The sequence below is a fragment of the Antechinus flavipes genome, chromosome 1, assembly GCF_016432865.1.
Source record: "Antechinus flavipes isolate AdamAnt ecotype Samford, QLD, Australia chromosome 1, AdamAnt_v2, whole genome shotgun sequence".
Taxonomy (NCBI): domain Eukaryota; kingdom Metazoa; phylum Chordata; class Mammalia; order Dasyuromorphia; family Dasyuridae; genus Antechinus; species Antechinus flavipes.
Window position 1 is genome coordinate 672,211,214 of NC_067398.1, and position 23,229 is coordinate 672,234,442.

General features: G+C 39.9%; 1 protein-coding gene across 1 annotated transcript in view; it reads right to left on the reverse strand.

Moving 5' to 3' along the window:
* Window positions 1-19,885, reverse strand: part of DOT1L (DOT1 like histone lysine methyltransferase) — a 123,893-nt gene extending 104,008 nt beyond the window's left edge. Inside the window, exon 1 of the mRNA XM_051972241.1 lies at window positions 18,546-19,885. Coding sequence (XP_051828201.1) covers window positions 18,546-18,626 — 81 coding nt within the window. The 5' untranslated portion in view covers window positions 18,627-19,885. The remainder of the gene's footprint in view (window positions 1-18,545) is intronic.
* Window positions 19,886-23,229: the final 3,344 nt, after the last annotated feature.

Consider the following 23,229-nt stretch of genomic DNA (forward strand, 5'->3'; position numbering starts at 1 on the left):
TCCTTGTAAATGAAGTAAAGTTCTTCTAGCATCTAATAATTAAAATTCAAATGTTCAACAAATGGTATTTCAGGCTGAGATTGCCTGTGACAAGAACTTCTGAGAAAATTAGAGAATATTCTGGAAAAAATTTAGTTTAGACCAGCATTTTATACCATATTTTAAAATAAATTCAAATGAACATTTTCCTAATAAAGTTAGCCTGTTAATGAGTATTTACTAAACATCTATTATATGTTCAAAAAAAAAAAAAAAAAAAAAAGGTAAGACACCATCTATCCCTCAAGAAGTTTCCGGTCTAATGACGCAGACAACACTTCAAAACAACTATGCACAAACAAGATACTGGCAGGATAAACTGTGGATAACTACAAAGAGAAGGTATTAAGATTAAGGGAGACTGAGAAGGCTTCTTTAGAACAGAAGGTGTGACTATAGCGGAGACTTGAAGGAAGCCAGTATATTTGAATCAAGAAGGCATTTTAGTTATCAGGGGCAGCCAATGAAAGCATAGTTTTGGGAAACTGTGTCTTGTGTGAAAAATAGTAAGGTAGTTAATGTCACTGGATCCCCAATGCTGGCTGTATCATCCCAGAGTGCCTGGAATAAGATACAACAAGTGTGGAAATGAAGGAAAATAAGTTATGAAAGGGCTCTGAACACAAAGGAATATTACATTTGGTTCTGGAAGAGATAGGAAGCTAGCTACTGGAGTTTATTGAGTGCAATCACTTTGGTAGCTAAATGGGAGGACAGACAGGAGTAGGGAGAGACTTGAAGCAAGGAGATTAATCAGCCTGGGATAAATATATGTATCAAATAACTAATCTTAGCAACATAATGGTCTAAGACAATTCTGAAGGATTTGTGATAAAAAAAAATGCTATCCACCTCCAGAGAAAGAAGTGAAGTCTGAATGCAGGCAAAACAGTGTCACATTTTTGCATCCCTATTTTGCACACTGTAGCAAAATGCTTCACAAATACTATCTACTCAAATATTTACTGATTTAAGTCTATTAAATTCCCTCCAAGTTTTCTTATGTATAAAATGGAAAACTACCTTCCATCAAGACTACAAGGGAAAACAGTACACTAATATACCCATTGGTGGAGCTGTGAATTAGTTTAACCATTCTGGAAAATGGTTTGGAACTATCCCCCAAAGCTATTAAACAGTATACCCCTTTGGACTTGGCAATATAATACTACTAGACCTATATCTTCAAGGTAATTAAAGGAAGAAAAGGATCCGTGTAGACAAATATATGAATAGCAACTCCTCTTTGTGATAGCAAAGAATTAGAATTGAAAAGAAAGGGAATGGCTGAGAACAAACTGATATATGAAAGTGTTATTATTGTTGGATTGTAAGAAATTATGAAAGGGATGGCTTCAAAAAAGCATGAAGTGATGGAAAATCAAGTGAGCAGAACCAAAACAATTTATATAGTAATAGCAAAAATATAATGACAATCAACTTCAGAAGATTTAATGACTCACATAATGACTCAGTTCCAAGTCACGAGAAAATATGCTATTTACCTCCAAATAAAGAATATAGGGCCTCAGAGGGCAAACTGAAGCATATTTTCTCTCTTTTGCTTTTTTGGGGGGAGAGTGGAAGATGGAGAATATGGCCAATTCTGGATTTTGTTTCACACATGAGTTTAGTTTTTCTAGCCTTCTCAATTGGGAGGGAGAAGAAAAGGAGAGGAAAAGAAAATACAAAAAAAAAAAATTGAATTTTCAAAATACTACCTACTTTTCTCCACTTATTTTACAATCATACTATTAAGACAAAAACATTTTAGACTTTGTAATGTTAAGTAATGGTGTGATTTTATAGTGAATTCAGTATCTCAACTCTGAGCAATGAGATTTATAAATCTATACTAAAACAGAAAATACACTTAAAAGCCAAATCTACACACCTAATCCAAAAGTTAGCATCACTAATATCACTAATATTTCAATGGCAACCACATCAAATTCTACTGAATTCTCAATGTGATCACTTTTCTTGCAAAAGGGCCATTCAAAAAAGCATGGGAAGACATTAATTGATGCAAAGTGAATTAAGAAAAACCAAGAAAACACTATAAACAATGACAATGGTGTGTAAACAAAAGAACTCTATATGACCTACAATTAACAAATGTTGACAAATGAGCCCCTGTCTTGGCTTCAGAATTACCAGAAACCACAAAAAGTCTATGTGAGTAATTAAATAGGGAAATTCAGTGTTCCTTGCTCGGTGTTAAAAACTTCTCTATACTGGAATTCTACATGAAAGAGATCAGTTCAGTTCGACTAAAATGAAATATAAGCAGTGCTGAACAATGCAAAGTCTAAAACGAACAATCACAATCCTCTGCCTTCCAGGAGCTTAGAGAAGCTTGGGGGCAGAGCAAGGGGAGTGTAAACCAGTATACCAAAGAGAAAAAAGTCAAAGTGCAGTGAGATGACCTGGGTTCATATCTAGGGCTCTCTTCTATAATACCTTTGTAATGGACCTTAAACAAATGACTTACCTACACTCTGTGTCTCAGGTTCTTCATGTACACTGAGAATCTCTTTAGTCCTATTTCTATGATTCTATGAGCACTAAATTACAGTATGCAGGTTCTACAGGAACCTTTTTTCCTCCCCCAGGTACCAGTATCCTCTCCCAACTTTGCCTTTTATCTGGTACATACAGATGGATGTTTCTCTCTTAATAAAATGTTGGTTCCTTGAAGGCAGGATTTTTCTTTTTATTCCCAGCTGTCAAACACATAAATGCATAGAAAATATTTTTGAAAAGGGAACATAGTATAGGGATACAGTCATGAAAACTCTGGTTCAAGTTTCTCTGACAAGACACCAACTACGTGACACTGGGCACTTAACTGGTAGGACCCAAGTAACTCTCTGTAAGACTATCTAAGTGGAAGCATAGGTGCTTATTTGCACTGGCACAGGGAGTTCTTCACCAGGACTCAGTCAAACAATGGTCAATAAACATTTATTAGGCAATCAGTATGTACCAGGCATTGTCTGGAGATGCAAAGGTAAAGATACAGTCCCTGTCCTCAAATTCACATTCTAATGGGAGCAAAATGACACATGTCTAATAAGGAATGAAATAGAGTGTAAATGGGAGGTAAATTAGGAAACCACAAGTACAATTAATATATATATATATATATAAAACATCCTTGTAAGGCATTACAAATTCTACCATCCCCACTTTACAGATGAGGAAACAAACTTCCAAAGTTTAATGGCTTGTCCAAGAACAGAGTAGTGAATCACTCAATCCCAAAGCCAATTTCTTTCCACTAAACTGTATTTCCTCCCTAAGGAGAAAAAGAACTCATGAGGAATTTTGCAAAGTCTTCCTTTTCAGGAAGCCACTAACAGACCGAAAAACATCCAGGAGGGCAATGAGCCTGGCCAAACTCCATGCCCTAAAAGTTAGCAGAACAAGAGATGGAGAAGAATAAGAGGGGCAACACTTGTCCTGCTTGGCACCAAAAGCAGAACTAGGAGTACTGGAATGAGGGAGGGAGGAAAGGGTGGGGAAGGGAAGGAGGAATCTTGCTAAAATTCTGTAACAGATTTTTACTAAATGTAAAAGGGGAGCCTGGGGAAGAGTTCCTAACAATTAAGATAATCCATAAACACTGGTACATCCTCACTAAGGTCATTCAAGGAGAAGCTAGATAACTTCTTTGTTGAAGATGTTGCAAAGAGGAACTGTCAGAGAGAAGTTGAGGTTAAATGGCCTCAGAAATCCCTAAGATAATGTGTGGAACCCAAACGCCCACATCCTTTAAGTCCATGGAATCTTCATCATCATAACCCTGAGGTACTTAGAAGTGAACAGGCACTGGACAGGCTCTTTTTAGCAATGAGGTGATTCAGGCCAATTCCAATAGATTGTGATAGAGAGAGAGTGAGCCATGTGCATCCAGAGAGAGGACTATGGGGACTGAAGGTGGATCACAATATAGTATTTCCATCTTTGTTGTTGTTTACTTTCTCATTTATTTTCTTTTTTGATCTGATTTGTCTTGTGTAGCATGATAAATGTGGAACTAGGTATAGAAGAAATGTACATGTTTAACCTATATTAAATTACTTGCCATCTAGGAGAGGAGTGGGAAGAAGGAAGAAAAATTTGGAACACAAGATTTTACAAGGATGAATGTTGAAAACTATCTTTGCATATATTTTGAAAATAAAAAGCTATAATTTTTTTTTATTTTCTTAAAAGAAATGATCAGACACACATATAATCAAAGGATTTTAAGCCATCTCACACAAACTAATCCAAGCAATCTGCCCAACGTCATATGGGTTATATGTTCACCATTTTGGCCTTGATAAGGCATGAAATTTTACAAAGGTTTTCAATATGGGTTTTAAAAATATTATGTTCCCAAAGTCTCAGGACTATTTTAAACTTCAACTGCAACTTAAAATTGCACTGAGACTTTTAGAACGATGTATATAATTCAATTAATTCAAACATCCAATTCTCTGAGCATTCTAACCATATATCTTCATTTCCCAGAAAACATACTATGCCAAAGTTCTGGCAATGATAAAATAATGATAGTGATGGTAATAATAAAAATAAAGGAAAATAAAAGCATACATTACAAACAAGAAGAAATGCAATATTTTTTATTGGGAAACAAAAGAAGAGGTCTTAGGAATCTGGGGTTCTAATTCCCCCTTACTTCCACCCATCACACCCACGCACTTAAGATTTTTTGACAGTAAACCTTAGAGAATATTCTTCATTTCTAAATTCAGAAGAAATAAATGCTTTACTGATTTCATCTACTTGTAATGGATAAATTAATATGAAAATGGATCTATTTCTCAAGCAATATTTATCTTCCTAGAGCTAGACACCTTTAGCTCTCAATACAAAAATCACAGGTATTACATATATGGATATATGTATGTATAGAAAGAGATCTCTTTTCTCTCACCCTTCAATGTTTTAATTCCTAATTCATACACGAATATGTATTTTCTGGAGAAGTATTTATTTCATTGAAGTAAAATATGCTACTAATCTCTAAAATACGCAATTTATCAGGAAGCAGTTATTTGAGTTATATGAGTACTAAGTTTCAAGCAGATCAAAAGAACAAAAGAAGCATAAGAAATCTCTGAAAACCTCCTTCTTTAAGAGATATCTAATGTTGTGGTGACTGATGCCCAGCAGCCTACTTCATTGTATAAGTATTACACCTGCCTAAGTTACAGGAGTGGATTACCTACCATTCAAAACATAAGAAGCTATATATCTCACTAAAGATATTTGGACCCATCCATTTAATTCCCTCCTACTATGAAGACCTTCTTATTCAGGATTTAAATGTCTTCCTTTATAAAGTGAATCTGTGCATGGTTTGCTGGATTTTTATGATCAAATAAATATATTTGTAAAAATAAGATGAGATTGATATAATAGTATCCATTCACTAAAACTCTATTTATAGGAATAAGCCTCTCAGAACCACTGATTCTTACAAACCGATCTGGGTAATCTGACTTAGCCCATAAGAAACCAAATATCATCCATTTCTATAGTCTTTGGGGCTCTCAAGAAACAACTACATGGCTCCCTAAGTAATCTCTCCATTTGTTTATGAGAAAGGTTAAATGTTTATCCCCATTAACAGCAGGCATCGCTCTCCCCCGCCCAACTTCACACCGAAAATGACAGAACTAGACATTCAAACCAGAACTTTTAACTTCTGAGTGCCCATTCCATGTCCATCCACCCCAGATAGGTTCAGAATCCTCCTTAAGAAAGTAGTAAAGTATAATACATACTTTGTCCACTGTCCTCTCTCCTCTTGAATTACTACCTCCTCTTTAAAGTTTATTTTAAATCCCATCAGTAACTACTTTCCTTCCCCCTCAAATTTCAAATTTTACAGAATTGTTTTCTGCAACTTCCAGCTACAATGACATCTTACTCCCATTAGTTTTTTAAACGATAGATCAATTATCTAAGTTTTTGACAAATAGCTGTTATATAAAATTAAAACTCAGAAATTTAACACCTATTGTTACAACTCCAGTGAAGTTAAGTAGCTCACCCAAAGTCACAAAGTAACTAAGCAGTTGTCCTTGCTATTCATAACAGAGCTTTCCACAACTGTGTCCTCCAGACTCGATAGGGCAGTACCATTCCACAAGGAATGGGCACTTTAAAGTTCCAAGTTAATGAAAAACCAGAACTGGGGGAGGAAAGCAGGAAGAAGAGTGGGAGAGGCTGCTCCCATCTGGGAAAATTCAACTGGGCTGAACATGCTTAATTCTCCAATCATTCCAAATAACTGAGTGATTGTCCATTAGCTAGAGAATCGGTGACTCTCCTAGACATCAGCAGCATTTATCAAAGGCATGCATCCATCCATTCCAAAATCCTTTCTTGAATTCAACAGGCACCAATAATGATGCTGGCAAACGACAGTTTAAAACTGGCACCTGAAATGATTCCAAATGGCCAAGAATTGTATGTAAAGAACATGGCCGTCACTGGCAGCAGCTCACCTTCCAAGGGTGTTTATCTCTGGCTTTAGTCCAAACTTTTGATGCATTCAAATATGAAACCAATGCCATAGAAAGGGCTGAAGTCACATCCTAAATATGGCCATTACCAAGCTGCCCTCAAGCTGGTGGGGAGATGCTTAACCACATAACAGGGTCATAAAGTGATTCCCATTCAGGCTTTACTACACCCTTGGCCCCTTAACTAAACTAGGCTCAGGCATGTGACCAGTGAGAACAACTTCCAAGCTGAATCTGGGTTAAGGCCAGTGTCTGTCAACACATCTTTCCTGCAGCACTAGCTGCCCCCAGTTTGGCGGGATGACCCTATGACCAGAGAAGGAGGTTAAGACCTGCCAATACAACAGTCATGTCTAGCTTCATCACATCCTGGGCCCTATATTTAAACTTTCCTTTCAGGAATACTATCTCAGACATGATCATATTATTATACTTTCACACTAAAGATGCCACCTGTATCTCATCAGACTACTCAACTAGAGAGAGTAACCCCAAAAGCCAGTGAATGGTAGGATGGAGGGAATATAGGGATATAATATATCCCTTTAGCCCAGTACTTCAAAAAAAAATTAATCATGTTTAAGCAATATTCCTCCACTTTAGTGGATCATCACATTAAGTCTTGGCAAAAAACTGTCAGAACAGAGATAATCAAAAAGCACAATAAATATTCCATGAAAACACAATAATCCAAAGAGAACCATCTTCAAGATACCTATCAAACACTATTAAAATTTCTTAAGCAACTTTCAAAAATGACACCAGTTTCTCTCATCAAGATATTTATATTTGCCGATCTATAAAATGAACAAGCTGGACAGGCTTCCTTCCCTGCTTGAAAATGTTAGGTACAAGTTTGAAATTTCCAAAAAAAATCCCCACCTCCAAGTTTCTGCCACAAGATTCCTCAATTCATTGTTGATTAACTGAGTTCCCTTTTCACTGTCTACACAAGTTCCACTGAAAAAAAAGGCCAATTTTTTTTTTTCCTGAAGGGAACACCATTCTCTGGTTTCCCCCACTGCAATTTACACACAAAAGTTTAAGTAAACAAATAAATTCTGTCCTATGTAATTTCCAGAAATAAACTATAAGTTTATTAAAGAAATACTTTGTGCCAATTATTGAACCAAGCACTGGTAATACCTAAAGAGGCAAAAAACAGTTCCTACCCTCAAGGAACTTAATCTAATGTAGGGATGAGAGGGGGAGAAAACTGAACATAAATAAAAAGCAAGCTTTATACAGGATAAATAAGAAATCATCAACAGAGTGAAGGTATTAGAATTAAAAGAAGTTAGGCAAGGTTTCCTGTAGAAGGCAGGGATTTTAGCTGGGGCTTAAAGGAAGCCAGAAAAAAAAAAGCATCAAGGTGAAAGAGAGAGAACTTAGGGTAGGGGTGTGGTGAGGAGAGAGACAAGAGGATGAGGGTGAAGTATTTTTTTTTTCTTCCTCTGTAAGGTGTAATAACATTTAGTGGGAGTGGGAGTGGTGGTGGTAGTGGAGGAGGGGGGTGCGAGTACCTCTAGGGCTCTAGGTTAAGAAGGGTTGTTTAAATAAATGCCCAACAGAATACTTTGAATTTAATCCTAGAGGCAATAGCAGCCTAGATTTGTTAAGTAGGGGAAAGTGACATAATTGTAAAATTACTTTCCTGGTTTAATAGTGGAAGGATAGGAACCTGTGAGACTTGAGGTAGGGAGACTCCACCTTCCCACCACCTCCTCCCCCAGAATACTGCAGTAGTCCAAATAGGAGGTGATGAGGGTCTGCATCAGAGGGACAGGAATGTCAGAAGAAAATGGGTGCTTGCCATCTAGGGGAGGGGGTGGAGGGAGGGAGGGAAAAAAAAAATCGGAACAGAAATGAGTGTCAATATAAAGTAATTTTTAAATAAAAATTAAAAAAAAAAAAAAAAAAAAGAAAATGGGGCATATGTGAGATGTTGGCAAGGGGAAATACATAGGCCTTGGTAGGAGGCAGAAAGGTGGTGAGGAATCCAGGATGACTTAAATGAACCTCAGGGAATGAGAGGAATGGTGTAGTCCCCTCCACCAACAGGAGAGAAAAGGGGAATGGGGAATGGTGTGAAGAAAAGGTCTACTGCTTATCCAGGATGTCTGAGACGCCCAGAGATAGGTCAGCACTTGAGAGGCTAGATCAAGAAAAGGTAGATTTGAGAGCCATCAGCATATAGTTGAGAAATAGCCCCAATAATCCTCCTTATTGGGGTTTTAATGAAATACCCAATATCTCTTCAATTCCAGCCAATATAGGTTAAAAAACTATTTGGTCTCTCAAAGAGATTTCTTTGCCTTTTGATTTTATGGGCCCTTCCTGACAAACTTAACTGGCCTTAAAATGTATTCTTTTCTCTCTCCTACCCAGTGAAATGGAGACCCTGTTCCTAGTCTGATTTCCTATCTGGCCGTTTTTCCTGCCCTTGCAGTTCCTCTCATTGTCTAGCCTACTCTCCTCAGTGCACTGGCAGCTCCAGATTTCCAGACCAAAGGCTCTACAGGAGCTCAGCTCAGGTCATCCATCGTCACTCTCCTTAACAATGTTTTCCTAGGTATTCACAATATCCATTTGCCAGTTTAAAAAAAAAAAAAAATCCAGTTTTTTTAAGACATCTATTTAAGATCTTCACTATTTTAGAAAGGATTTTCTATCCAATAAACCACAATTTTAAGCAGCTGCTATAATGACACACTCAAAGATATTCATTGATTTATTGAATTTGAAATTTTTCAATTGCAGTTATTGGGAGAAAAAAAAAACATTCCAATGATGGAGTATCATACCATGTTTGTGAGTGCACAGAAATGGGAGTCATGCCAACTCAAAAAATAGTTTAGTAGTTTAATCATCAAAAGTGGGCTAGATAGAAATGCAACAGGAGGATCAAAAAAAAAAAAAAAGTTGATGCTGCTTCAATTCTACTCAGACAGGAGATGAGTCAATGATCTAATAAGGGTTTTCTATCATTGATATCTATGATTCACTCTGCCTCCCATGGAATGTTTTTTTTGCTCAGGGAAGAGGCCTCAGTGAGAAAAACAACTCTGCAGTGAATCATCTACAGAGCTCAGATCTAGCCAAAGGCTGCTAATAGATAGCAACTACTCCTGCTACAATAAGCAGTGTCTACAATAAGACACTTTCTCCTTTGGTTGTACCAACCAAATTCTCATCTGTGTAATCACTTGAAGTGAATGACAAAACGAGAAAAAGGGTCTAAAAATTATGCTCTGAAGAAAACTGTGCATGTGCTTGCACAGCCATCCAATACTCAACAAATATAAAATCTCTAAGATTGGAGAATGGATTAATTTCTCTCAAATACATAAAAGATTATAAAGATCATAATGGGAAAAAGAGAATCTTGAGAATTGGAATGCATCAGGCTAATTAAGTAATAATAGCACTGCATGTTCATGGAGACAACTGACCTTAAGTTGGCTAAAAAAATAAGCAAACCCCACTCTAAATTTAGGCTGAATTAATAGAAGCACATTATTTAAAACAAAGGAAAACAGTCTCACTGTAGGGTGCAAGTCAAGTCTTATCTACACCATGTTTTAAGAGAGGAACCCTTAAGTGCCCTTATGGATACTGAGAGACAGAATGAAGAGCTATCATATTCTACTAGGTATATATGCCAAAAGGATCAAAGACAAAAGGACAAAAACAATTGTACAGTAGCTTTCTATTCTATCAAAGACTTGGGTCTAAGAGGTGAGTGCCCACAAATTGGAGACTTGCAGAACAAAGCTTGGAATATGAATATAGTGTAGTTTTATTATCCTACAACAAAGTGAAACCTCACAAGAAATGATGCAAAGTGAAATAAGCAGAACACCTCAGATAATGACTACAATATTATAAAGGAAAACACCTTTGAAAGACTTTCCAAATGCTAGTTGATGGATGCAATGGACCAACAACAACTTTGGCATGAAATTATTTGTTTTTGTTTTTGACACAGGTATTCATTTCTAAAATGAAATACTTAAAAAAAAAAGGTAACCTTAAAAAATTTCAAGTATGACCTATTTAGTTCAAAATTTTTGGAGACATGTGTATACTTTTTTAAGGTATGCAAAGTACTTTAAATAGTTATTAAAATCTGAGTCTTACAAGGTGGTATATTAAGTACTGTATATATTATTCCCATTTTACAAATAAAGAAATTGAGACTGGAGGGGTTGACAGCTATTGTAATTGAGTTGTTCCTGACTCCAAGATATACACTCTATTCACCAAATTAAAATTTAATCTTTTAAAATTTTAATCTTTAGTGCACAATTTGTGGAAGTCCAACAATAAAAATAAATCATTTAAGTTTCTTTAAAAAAAAAAAAAAAAAAAAAAAAAGCTCATTCTAAAAGAAGTAAATTTCTAACTTTCAAATATAACCAAGGCTTAACACAATGCCTGGCACATAGGAAGTGCTTACTGATTCATTCTACACTATTTCTCTTCCAAAATTCACTCCTTTAAGTCTCCCACCTTCTCTTGTCCACCCTTGATACATTTTCCCAAACAAGTCTGGACATATCATTAATCCTTCTGAAACTTTTGACTCTATACTTTCAGGAGGAAAACATACATAACTCCTTTGGTCCCTAGCATTTAAGGTTCCTCTACAACCTTGTTCCAACTTACTTTGCAGCCTAATTTCCCAAGATTCTGCATCCCTATCCAATTGGACTCCAAGCTGCCACCTGACCCTCTGCACATTCTGGCAGACTGCCAAAGTCTCAGAATCTTTTCCTATCTCTATCAAAATCCTCTTCAAAGTTTCACAAAGTGTTACCTCTCCCAGAATAACCCTTTCTTAATCCTCCAGCTGAAACCATCCTCAGCTTCACTTTTCCCTCAGAGCTTTTTGTCTATAGAAGTCTTCTTTGCCTCTATTACCTTATCTCCAATTTTACTTCTTCTAGGTACATAATGATAAGCCTCTTAGAAGCCATCTCCTTGGGGAAGGCACTGTCCATGCTGATTCACATATTCCCAATGTCCTGCACAGAATGCTATATTTGTTGAAAGGATCAAAATAAAATTCTCCCTCCTTTCCAACTTGCAAGGACAGCACCGGACTTCCCTATCCCGATGTAGATCCTTCATTCTCACACCACTTAGCCACATATTTGGTCTGTCCCCTTCTCTCCATTCCCAGATCTCTTCAATTGTCATCAGCGTTCTACAAAAATGGTTATCCTCTCTCAAATTGTTTGCCTCCTCCAATCATTTACCTGTAGCTGCCAAAGTAGTTTTTCTTCAGCATGTCTAACCACATTACGCCTCTAATCAATAAACAATAGTGTCTCCCTATTCTAAGGCAAAACATGAATTCTGTTTGTCTCTGAGAGACAGAAAGGAACAAGTAAGCCATTTACTATGTCCAAGGTAGTGTGCCAAACAAGACATCACAATAAAATAACCTGACTCCTTCCTACCTTTTCAATCCCCTTACACTTCACTCTCTTCCATGTATTTCCCTCCAATATTACCTTCCTTTCACCCACTGATGACATGGGAATGTATCAGTGGTCCATGAAGAACAATTTCTGAAGCTTTTGACTCAGACTCTGTTAACATGATAAAGGCTATGAACCCTCTGAAAGAATGTTTTTAAATTTATAAGAAAATATAAAGAATTACCAAAAAATTATGTTGAAATATTTTAAAAGTTCACGGATCTCATGAAAATAAGGCACAAAGAGACCTTGATGGGGGGGGGGGGGGGAAGGCTACCTCCTCTGAAAGCAGGGTAAGAAGGGATGAGGGTATTTGGAGATCTCAGAGAGGTGGTATAGGGAGGAGAGTGCCTGGCAATAGTATTTCAGTTTCTTCAAGCAACAGTCATGTCTAAGTCATCAATTAATGACTCCGATTAGCTTCTTCAGTCAGTTTAGAATGGGTTTTTAACCTTTAATGTGATAGATAGAGAAGAGGATTTAAACATACTAGTCAGGTAGAATGAGGAATCTCTAATCAACAACACTTAAGAGACTGGAGACAGGAAAGGCTAGCACGATAAACTCACTGAGGAGACAGTAGATCAGTTATCAATAGACTTGGAAAAGTCACGTTACATGGAAATAGTGAAGAATCCAGGCCAAGCAAATCAATTCATTTTCAGGCAAGTCTTATTTTAAGGAGTTGACAAAATGCACTACAGACAAGGGCTAGAAATGAAAATTTGGGTTTCATTTGCTTAGAGATAACCATGTAAATGCACAGGACTTCAGAAGGCAGGAAAAGACAAATATACAACTAAAATCAAACTGACTGGAGAAGGCAAGAAGGGCCCTGCAGAGAAAAAAACAAAGTGGAAAATATCACAGAAGAAGTCAAAAGGAGTATCTATTTTAATTTTCTTTAGTGACAAAGGCAGCAAAGAGGTGCAGAAAAATTAAGAGAACACTACTGGGTTTGTATAACAGGAAGCACTGGTCACTTGGGCATGATGAGTTTCCAAGGAGGCCTGGTTAGATAAGCACTCTCCCACAGTTCTGGGTCTTCAACAGACTGCAAAGTCCATGTGCTGCAGCAGTAAGAAAATTATACAACGGCCAAGTAAGCAAATCCAATTTACATAAAGGGGCTTTGCTGCCAGCAATGTAGAAGCGACAGTCCCTCTTACTGGGCCCCTGTCACAGGGTGAAAGTCACTGATCACCTAAAGAGGCAAGCAGGAAGGGAAAGTTCCAGAATCTACCATCCTGAGAATAATTTGAACCACTGAGGAAAGTTTAGCAAGAAGAGATCTGGCAGATTGGTTAATGTCTTTCCTACGGAAGGATTGGACTTTCCTCACATAGAAACAAGAACAGTGAGTCTAAATTGCAAGAAGGTAAATTTAGGCTCCATACTATTTAAACATAATCCAAGAATGGGATAGGCTAACCAAGATGGGAATCAGTTCCTGCTCACTGGATGCATTCAAGCTTGCACAGGAGATCCATTTCTTGACACCCAGGGAGGTTTCCTTTTCAGGTATAAGCTAGACGAGATGACCATTGAAATCCTTTCCATCTCTAAAATCCTGGTGGGGAGATGAAAAGTATAGATTATACCTTTCAGGCAAGCTAAGCTATGAATGAGAATAGAAAAAGTACATCAGATAAAGTAGGGGTGGAGACAAGTAGTGGTTTGTTTGGCTTTCAAAACTAGAGAGCTAGACATACCTTAAAAGGAGAAGTAGATAATTGTCTTTAAAAAAAGGAAGGCAAGAACTTGTTCAGTAGGTAGACAAAGTCAGTGATGACCTATTCCAATGCCCATTTCAGAAAGACAAATGACTTACCTAAAGGTTACATTACTAAGACCCAAGGCCAGTATTCTTTTACCACTAAATTTGCCTTAGCACATTCAACTGATTTATTATTCTCAACACATCAGCTCTCATGGATTTAATTACTGTCTCTATGTTAATGATTCTCAAAACTTTATCCTGTCTCAAACTCTCTAGCAATTATTGATTAACACAAAATTATGTCATCCAGTCCTTGAAAGCACTAAATTTGGGGCATGTGATATTTAAATAAAATAAATACCAAGAAAAATAAATAAAATATTTTGACACTAACTTCTAAGTCCCAATTTTCACAATTTAATTTTACTTCTTTAAATTTATTATTGGCCACCAAAAGAAGTCAAGAGTTAATTTGTATTTCAGTAAGAGTAAACCCATTTGAGCTCTGATTAAGGAGGGCACTCATAAAAATGGAGGTCAGCATCAGAAAATATTTTCTGAGTCACAGGGAGAGATTACTCACCATGCTCTATTCAACACAGCACGGTAAGGACACAACTGCTCACCATGTATTCATTAGAAAATCATGGCCTTTCCCTCAGAAGGAAGCAGAAGGCGGGTGGGGGAAAAGTCATACTTTCAGTTTTGTGTATAAATCAGTGGGAGGCTGTATCTGAAACACCCTTACATCCCCTCCCACAGCCTTAATTAGTTTTGAAGGGAAATATATGTTTTACATCATCTTCTTAGATTCTTTCCAAATCCTGACAAGCATATGTATGTCAGCCAATCAGAAAGTTGTTTTAAATTGATTTAAATAGGTTAGGGCTCCTATCTTAGAAATGGCCCTAGCACTGTTTTAAGAGAGGAAGGGAAAAGGAGGGCGGAAGAATGTCATCAGCCTAAAGAATAGTAGGATAAACTGATTATGAAATTTGACTATCCATTTAACATGAGAGAAGTTGTTTTGTCTTTCTCTCCTGTGAACTGAAATCTCCATTTTCTAGGGAGGAACCTGTCCAGAGTTTGGAATGAGAAATGGAAGAAACTTGGAAGTCCATCCAGTCTATCTTTACAGATAACAAGAAATTGAGTCCCAGAAAAGACTTACCTAACTGCTAAGCAAGTTAATAGCAAAGAAAAACCTAAATCCAAATATGGATAACCATGTTTTGTTTCTTCCTAAAAATTAAAGCAAGCTAAATCTGTCTTAATTCAAATTATTAATTCCATCAAAACATTTCAAAAATCACTCATTTTCTTCAACTTGGTGCTCACATGCTCACAAAACAACTTCATGAGATTAGCATTCACAAAATAAAATTTTCCTTAAGCTCAGCCATTTGTCTTCCAAAATGCTTTAATTCTCAAAAGCAGTTACCCAAATTGCAACAGACAAGCCTAAAAAATGCAAAAGGTGCCACTTTTGGTTAAGATTTGTTAAATACAATCTCCTGAACCCAACAATGTATTTGGGGAAAAGAAGAGCATATACAAAATCACATTATCTCTTGTGTTCTCCTACCACTCAGAAATACAAAGTGAATATGCAGTGAAACTAAGAAATGTTTTGCTGACGTCAAACAGCTCTGGAAAGACGGCAACACATGAGTAGCCCACTTCTGCCAAATGAAGCCCGGGCCAGGGAGGGAAAAGTCTGTAGTTCAGGGCTGTCCAACATTAGAAAGCCAGAGGACTGCAGTGTTCAAAGGAGTTCTTCCTAACCCAGGAAGCCAAAAAGCCATCGATTGCACCACAGTTAAGTTGCAAATAACCTTTTCCCTTCACAACATAAAAAAAGACATATGGTCTCTTCAACCAAGCTTCTGGACAAAAAAAATTTCACTGACTCCAGATGACATTTCATTTTTGTAAAAGTGAAACCCAGCAAGGCAAATTCAAATAACAGAATATTTCTTAAATTTATAAATTAATCAAATAGATTCCTCCCCCCCCCAAAAAAAAACCCTCTCAAAATGAATTACAAACATAAAGAACAGCATTAACATTTTTAAAAATACCACCTATTTTATCTTTTTAAAAAGGCAACTGACCACAACTAGTATGCACCTGAAAGTAACTAGTACTATTTCCTGGGAAACATCTGTCTATAATCTTGTAAGATTAGGTGACAATGTTAAAAAAGCTTTTCTTCTTATACTGCCAACAGAAAAATTTCCCCTCCCCCTCTGTCTATACTGTATACACAGACCCAAACACACCCAGAGCTGCCCTACAGGAAAAGCTGCATTAACTGCTTGAGTGCTGGAAGGCTCAACATCTCTCTGGAAACAGAATGAACAAAAATAGAAAGTCCTGGTATTAGCAGAGCTTTGGGAAACCACAGCCCCACAGATGTAGCTGCACCTAAGAATCCTCAGCCAAAAGCAAATGTTAGCCAGTTCTACACAGATCCAAAGCAGGATCTTCCAAAAATTCATACATATATACAATTCCAAAAGAGGAATGGCCTATCGGGTATTTTTTTAGATCAAGCTCCAACATGTTAGATTCTATCAGTCATCTCCACCTGAGCCCCCCTCTCCCAGTTTCAAAGTAAAATGTCACCAAAAATAGATATCATTTGTTGCTATTTTACTTTCTACAATACGCTCAATAACATAAAGAAATATTTCCAAGTCAAGGGTAAAGGAGTATTGTACCAACCACTGTAGTGGGTTTTTATCAAGTGTGTGAGCCATTTGTAAATTTCCATTTGGTGAAAGAAAGCCTTTTCTAGTTTAAATGTAGATGCAGTCCAGTTATGGGGGGGTGGGAAGTGGGAGAGGTCATTAAGCAGCTCCTACAATTCACAAGGAGACAACACAAAACTCTTCTAAAATATAATAAAACAAAATAAAATGAAGAAAGCCTGTTTACCTTAAAGAACAATCTGTAAGCTATAATACAACCGATTAAAAACAAGAACCATCTTAAATTCATCCAACTGGAAGATAAAATAGAGCTTTTATATAATGAATATTAAACAGAAATACTGGTAGGTGGAGCAGACATTGGGGAAAAAAGTCTTGCGCATAAACACTGCTCTATTTCCCAAGAGAATGGGGGCAGGAGAAAAACACTTAAGAGGCATGCACTGATGGACTGACTGCCCCCAAGAACCCACTACTCTCAATATTGACCTCCATTGCCGACTACTCTGAATATTGACACAAAGGCAACATCTTAGAAAGTTCAAAAACCCACATTTCAGCTGTGGAAAATTGTGAGCTCTTCGAGGAAAAAAAAAAAATTTTTTTTTAACTTTTCCCCCTTTCATTAGTCACATCTTCTCTCCATCCTCCTCCCCAACCCTGTGCTTAACTGTCAAGGCTGATGAGCCATCTTAGAAACCAAATTCCCCTATTGCTTCTGCATTTTTCTTTTTTAAAAAAGGAATCATGCCCACATGACTGAAGGGGAGGGGGGAGAGGAGGAGCAGAAAAGCAAGGGGGAAAATTATAAAAATAACTTCAACTGCCCAATTTCCCAGGCTGCCTGGGCTGCTGGGTACTTGGTGTGACTGATGAGAGTGCGGTGCCCTGTCACTGGCCGCCCACCTCCACCCCCATGACTTTCCGCAGGGAGAGGACTAGCCAAACGCCCAAGTAACCCCACCAACAACGGGGTGGGGGGTGGGGGGCAGAGCAATGCTGGGAGAGAGCTCCTGGATTAGCCTGGAGCCTGGGGGTTGCGAGTTTGGGACCAGGGAGGGGAAGTGGTAGGGGTAGTGGTGGGAAATATTCTGGTCGTGGAAGACGGGCAGGGGTGGCGTGGGGGGGCCACTTGCCTGGGACGAGGTAGAAACTGTTGAGTGTCTAGGGAATTGGGAGGGGGGAGCGAGGGGCCCGAAGCAGGTAAAAAGCAGGGGAGGAATTAGGAAGAAAAGGGGTGCCGAAGAACAGTCATAAGGTGGAGAGGTGCATGCATGGAATTGTGGAAAAATCCAAAGGGAAAAATGAGTGGTAACCCCGTAAAGGGCGTCCCGGAACCGAAGGCTTTTTTTTTTTTTTTTTTTGGGGGGGGGATTCAGGAGGGGAATATCCAGAATTGAAATGGGAGGGAGAGCCATGAACGGGCAATTAAAGAGTAGGAGCTTAGAGAGGTCAACCCAGAAGGTTGACTTAGCACAGTGCCTGGCACATAGCAGGCACTTAATAAATATCCCCAGATCGATTGATTCAATGGAACCGAAGGGGTTTGCAGAGCCTTCTGAGAGGGGTACTGTGAGCCAAGCGGTCTGGCCAGAAGTTTTGTTGCGGGGGGGAATTGGGGAACTGAAGAGAGGTGCTCAAGGGCATGCGGGTGGTAGCGCAGGCAGCTTGGCAGGAGCCTGGAAATTGTGAGAGGGGCCATGGGGAGTTTGGAAGCAAAGTGCAGGAAGGCTGGCTGCGGGGCACAGCAGGGGAGCCCACGGCACGGGCTTGGCAGAAAGCGTGCAACTTTGGGGAGGAGAGGGTGGTCCCGGAGCTTGGAGGGGGGTCTCGGAGAGGAGGAAGGAGCAGCCCCCGAGTCCGGAGTCTGAGAACGCACAGAGGGGTGCCTGGAGACAGACTAGTGGGGAAGGGGTAGCGCGGGCCGGGTGGGGAGGGGGGTGCCCCCAGGCTTGGGACGAAAGGCCCCGCGGGGTCGGAGGAGGGACAAGCTCGTAAAAGCACACGCAGGGCACAGCGAGGCCGGGACGCGGATACTCACATAGACCGGCAGGGGCCACGGGTACACGGCGGGCTCGGCTCCCACGGGCGACTTGAGCCTCAATTCCAGCTTCTCACCCATGATCGCGAGCGCGGCCGCCGCTGCACCATACTAATGGGCGCGGGCGCGGGCGCGGGGCGGGCGCAGCAGGGCCGGCGGGCGGGCGACCGCGGGGACGGTTGGCCGAGGGAGGGCGGCTGGGGGCGGGCGGGCAACGAGGGAGGAGGGGCGCGAGGGGGGGGGCGGAGGCCCGGGAGTCACGACCGGCGGCGGCGGCGGCGGCAGCGGCGACGGCGGCGGAAGCGGCAGCGGGGCTACAGGCTCTCTCCTTCCCTCCCTCGCTCCTTCCCCGGCTGGCTCGCTGGCTCTTTTGTAGTTACAGCCCCCGGGTCTCCAGCGCCGCCGCCATCTTGGGCCGGCGTGAGGCGAGCACAATGAGCCAGGGGCTGGGCGAAACCACTCCTCCGACGCGAAGGGGCGGGGCCGAGCGGCACGCACGGCCCCAGAGGCCCGCCCTCCCTCCGCCGCTCTCTCCTCCCCCGCCCCCTTAGGTTCTCCCTTCCTGTCCTCAGCTGCCCTCCCCCCTCCCTTCCCGCGGCCAGCCGGGGGATGCCTGCACGAGCTGCAGAGCTACCCCTCTGCCTCGGCCTCTGGCAAAAGATGGGGGCGGGGGGTGAAATCACGACGCTCCCTCCTGCTGGGACTTGAAAGCCGTCCTCCTTTTCCAAATGGGGAAACTGAGGCCATGGGGTGGGAAGTGACTTGTTCAAGGCCTCCAAGGCAGCAGGAGCAAGATTCAAACCCTAATGTTCTCGGGCGAATGGCCCTGAATCCAGAGGGTCTGCAGGCCCAAGCAAGAGGAGACTAGGAGGAGCCCGATTGAGGATGCAGAGGGCAACCCCTGCCTTGTGCTTCTTGGATCCCTGCGGGGGCGGGAAGAGAGGCGGAGCAGTTCAGAGGAAGATGCAATCTTGGGGTATCCATCAGAAATTTTATTTCCTTACCCACTGCCATCTAAGCTATGGGGGGAGGTGAGAGCTGAGTCAGTGCCTATCTTCCCCTTAGGGGAGGGGGCTCCGGCAAGATTTGTGGGTTTAACCAAAGGTTTTGTCAGATTTTAAGTCTGAGGAACCTGATAAGGTCAAAGATGGGTGACTCAGAGTGGAGGTACTATAGTGTAATGGGGAAAAATACTGGCTTGGCAGGAGGGAAACTTGGTTTCTAATGTCTGTGCTGGTCGATGAATGGCTAGGTGACTTGCAATGAAATCATGATCCTCGGGAACCCAGTTTCCTCATAAATAAAACGGGAGAAGCACTGTTTTTCTGTTCTCATTCCCATACGTGACACTTAATAAACATTTATCAAATTTGATTCAGTTGATGAAATGAGGCTAGATTTTAAGATATCTTACCCCTTCAGTTAAATATTTAGGGTTCTTTTTATGTGCCAAATGCTGAACATTTTAACCTAGTTTGTATATTTTGGGGAAGAGGGTTTGGGTAGGTCACATCAGGGAAAATGGAAAAATTCATTTACTTCATGATTTTGGTCCTGATGCAGGACATTAATTACGTTCCTTTCTAAGTCTCTTGCCTCTCACTCAGTAAATCCTGCTGTGGGAATCTTAGAGATAAGAAGAGATCATAGGATTTATAGTTGGAAGAAGATCTTTATAAAGACCATCTGGTCCAACCTCATCATTTTACTGGTCAGAAAATTGAGGCCCAGAAATGAGATGTGTCCTACCTAAAGTCAGAGGAGGATTAAGCTTCGGATTCTCTTCATATCTGATGTGTGCTCTGATGCTATCTCTTCGTGACTTTAAAAGACCATCTAGTCCACTGCCTTACCCCATGGAAGAATTCCCCATAAAACACCCCTGACAGGGCCATCAACCCTCTATTTAACATGTTTATGGGAAGCTCACTGCCCAGTTAAGCAAGTAGTTATAGGATTGAACATCTATAATTGTTAGGACTCTCCTCTATATTCCAGTTTTCTATCACATTCAATTTTACCCAGAGTCATACGGAAGGCAGGGCATAGTATCAGGGTTAAAAGATGCTGATTACAATGATAAATGCTCTTTCAATAGTGTAGAAATGACCAAATAGCACCTGATAGAAAGAATTATTAGTTACAGAAAAGTTATCAACTGAATGACTGGGAAAGCTCCATCCCTAATGGATCTGTCTCATCAGATCTAATTCACCAACAGCAACCTTAACCCAAATATCCCAGGAATCCTACCTATCTTCCTACCATACCGTTCCCCACCCAACTGACAGCATGTTTTATACCTTTTGTCTTTATGGAGGTTTATGAAATTTGCCTCTAACGTAAAAATTTCTGCTTAGAACTTTGTTTCCATCATTGGTCCAAATTTTGCCTTATGGAGGGCCAAAGTCTTTGATAACCTACACTACATAGGCTGGGTGACCAGCATCTGTTCAGCAAGTCTGGCTGAGCCCAAGGAATTTCCTGAAGGCCTTAAAGGCAGCAGCTTTATAGTAGTGTCCATTAGCCAGCAGAATGAAGCAGGATTACATAATAGGGCCAGTCTGAGGCCATCTATTTTAAGCAGTCATCCTCAAGCCTGTAACGGTAGACCAGGAAGCTAGTGTCAAGCTCTGTGTCCTAGGAAAACCTTTTGATAACCCAGGCTCAAAATATCTATTCCTAAAGTCCTTCTCCAGGCTGTTTATGCCACTGTAGCCCTATTAAGATGTATATGTACTGAAATTTCTACATATCAGACAGGAGAGGAAAGATTATAAAAATCATAAAAACTGCAGCAATTGTTATTGTTTTTGTTGCAGCAATTAGGAGATCTCAATGTACCCTTCTATCTCTGTCTAGGGAATTTAAATTGATTCATGATACAACCTAAGCATTTTGAAGCTTCAGAGTTTGTCATCTGCAAAATGAAAAGCAAACTTAAAGTAGTTAGTGATTACTATTCTGGGGTTGCAGTCATCAAGATATGAGTTCAAGTCTCATCACTAGTCTATGGATTCACTTAACATTTCTATATCGATGTTTTTCTAATATCTCCTCAGGTCTAACCTTTTTGCAATTTCCAGCTGCCTATTAGATCCATTGAGAGCTTAACCTCAATACATGCAGAAGTGATTTCTAGCTTTCCTCCAAAACCATTCTCCCTTCCAAACTTTCCTGTCAGGATCAAGAGTACCGACAATTTCCTAGTTTCTCAGATTTCCAACTTAAGTGTCATCTTCAACTCTTTACTAGAACTCATCCGCGGCAATCCCCATTCTAATCTGATACCAAAGCCTTTCAGTTTCACCTTTACACTCACTTCTACACCTTTTCACCTCACTTCTCTGCCTGGGCTACCCTTCTCATCACCCAATGCTTGGACCATTGCAATAACCTGCTGATGGGTTGGTCTGGATCTCCCTCCACTTAGCTGTCAAAGTGATCTTCCTAAAGTTCAGGTCTGACCATGTCATTCCTTATTCAACAAATTCAAGTGATTCCCTTGAAACTAAGATCTAGAGTAAAAAGTTGCCCATTCTTCTTACACCTCTCTTCCATCTTCTTATATGTATTGTTCGATCCAATACCCTAGTCTTTTTGCTATTTCCTCAAATAAGACACTCCAACTTTCTTCTGCAGGAATTTTCCCTGGCTGACCCCCATGACTAGAATTCTCACCTTCCTACATCCCTAGCTTCTGGCTTCCCTGCCTCCTTCAAGTCTCAGCTAAAGTCCCACATTCTACAAAAAGCCTTTCTCAGTCCTCCTTAATTTTAGTGCCTTCCCTCTATGAACACTTTCAATTTACTCTTTATGTACCTTATGTATACAGTTGTTTGCATATTGTCTTCCCCATTAGATTATGAGCTCCTCAAGCTCTGGGACTGTATTTTATTTTTCTTTGTATTCTCAGAGCTTAGCATAGTAGCTGGCACATAGTAGATTGTTAATAAATATTTACTGACTGACCAGTTATGAACCTAGGCAAGTCATTATGTGCCTCAGAGTATTCCTAAGAAGTAAATCAGGGGCAGCTAGATGGCACAGTACGTAGTGAATCAACCTTGAAGTCAGGAGAACCTGAGTTCAAATCCAGCCTCAGATGCTTAATACTGCCTACTTGTGTGACCCTGGGCAAGTCATTTAATCCAAAATTGCCCTGGGGGGAAGTGGGGGGAGGAGAGAAGGAGAACTAAATCAAAAGTGATTGGATTCAAAACTGAATGGATTTTTTTTGGCATATATTTTTAATACTATTTTATTTTTCCAAATACATGCAAAGATAGTTTTCAACATTAATCTTTTTTTTAAATTAAAGCTTATTATTTTCAACATATATACATGGACAATTTTCAACATTCACCCTTACAAAACTTTGTGTTCTAATTTTTCCCCTCCCTTCCCCTTATCCCCTCTCTTAGAAGGCAAGTGATCCATTATCTGTTAAACATGTGCAATTCTTCTATACATATTTCCATAAATATCATGCTGCATAAGAAAAATCAGATCAAAAAGGAAAAAAAATGAGAAAGAAAACAAAATGCAAGCAAACAATAACAAGAGTGAAAATAAATGTTGTGGTTCATATTTAGTTCCCCCTGCCCTCTCTCTGGGTGCAAATGACTTTTTCATCACAAGACTATTGGAACTGGCCTGAACCATTTAATTGTTGAGAGAGCCA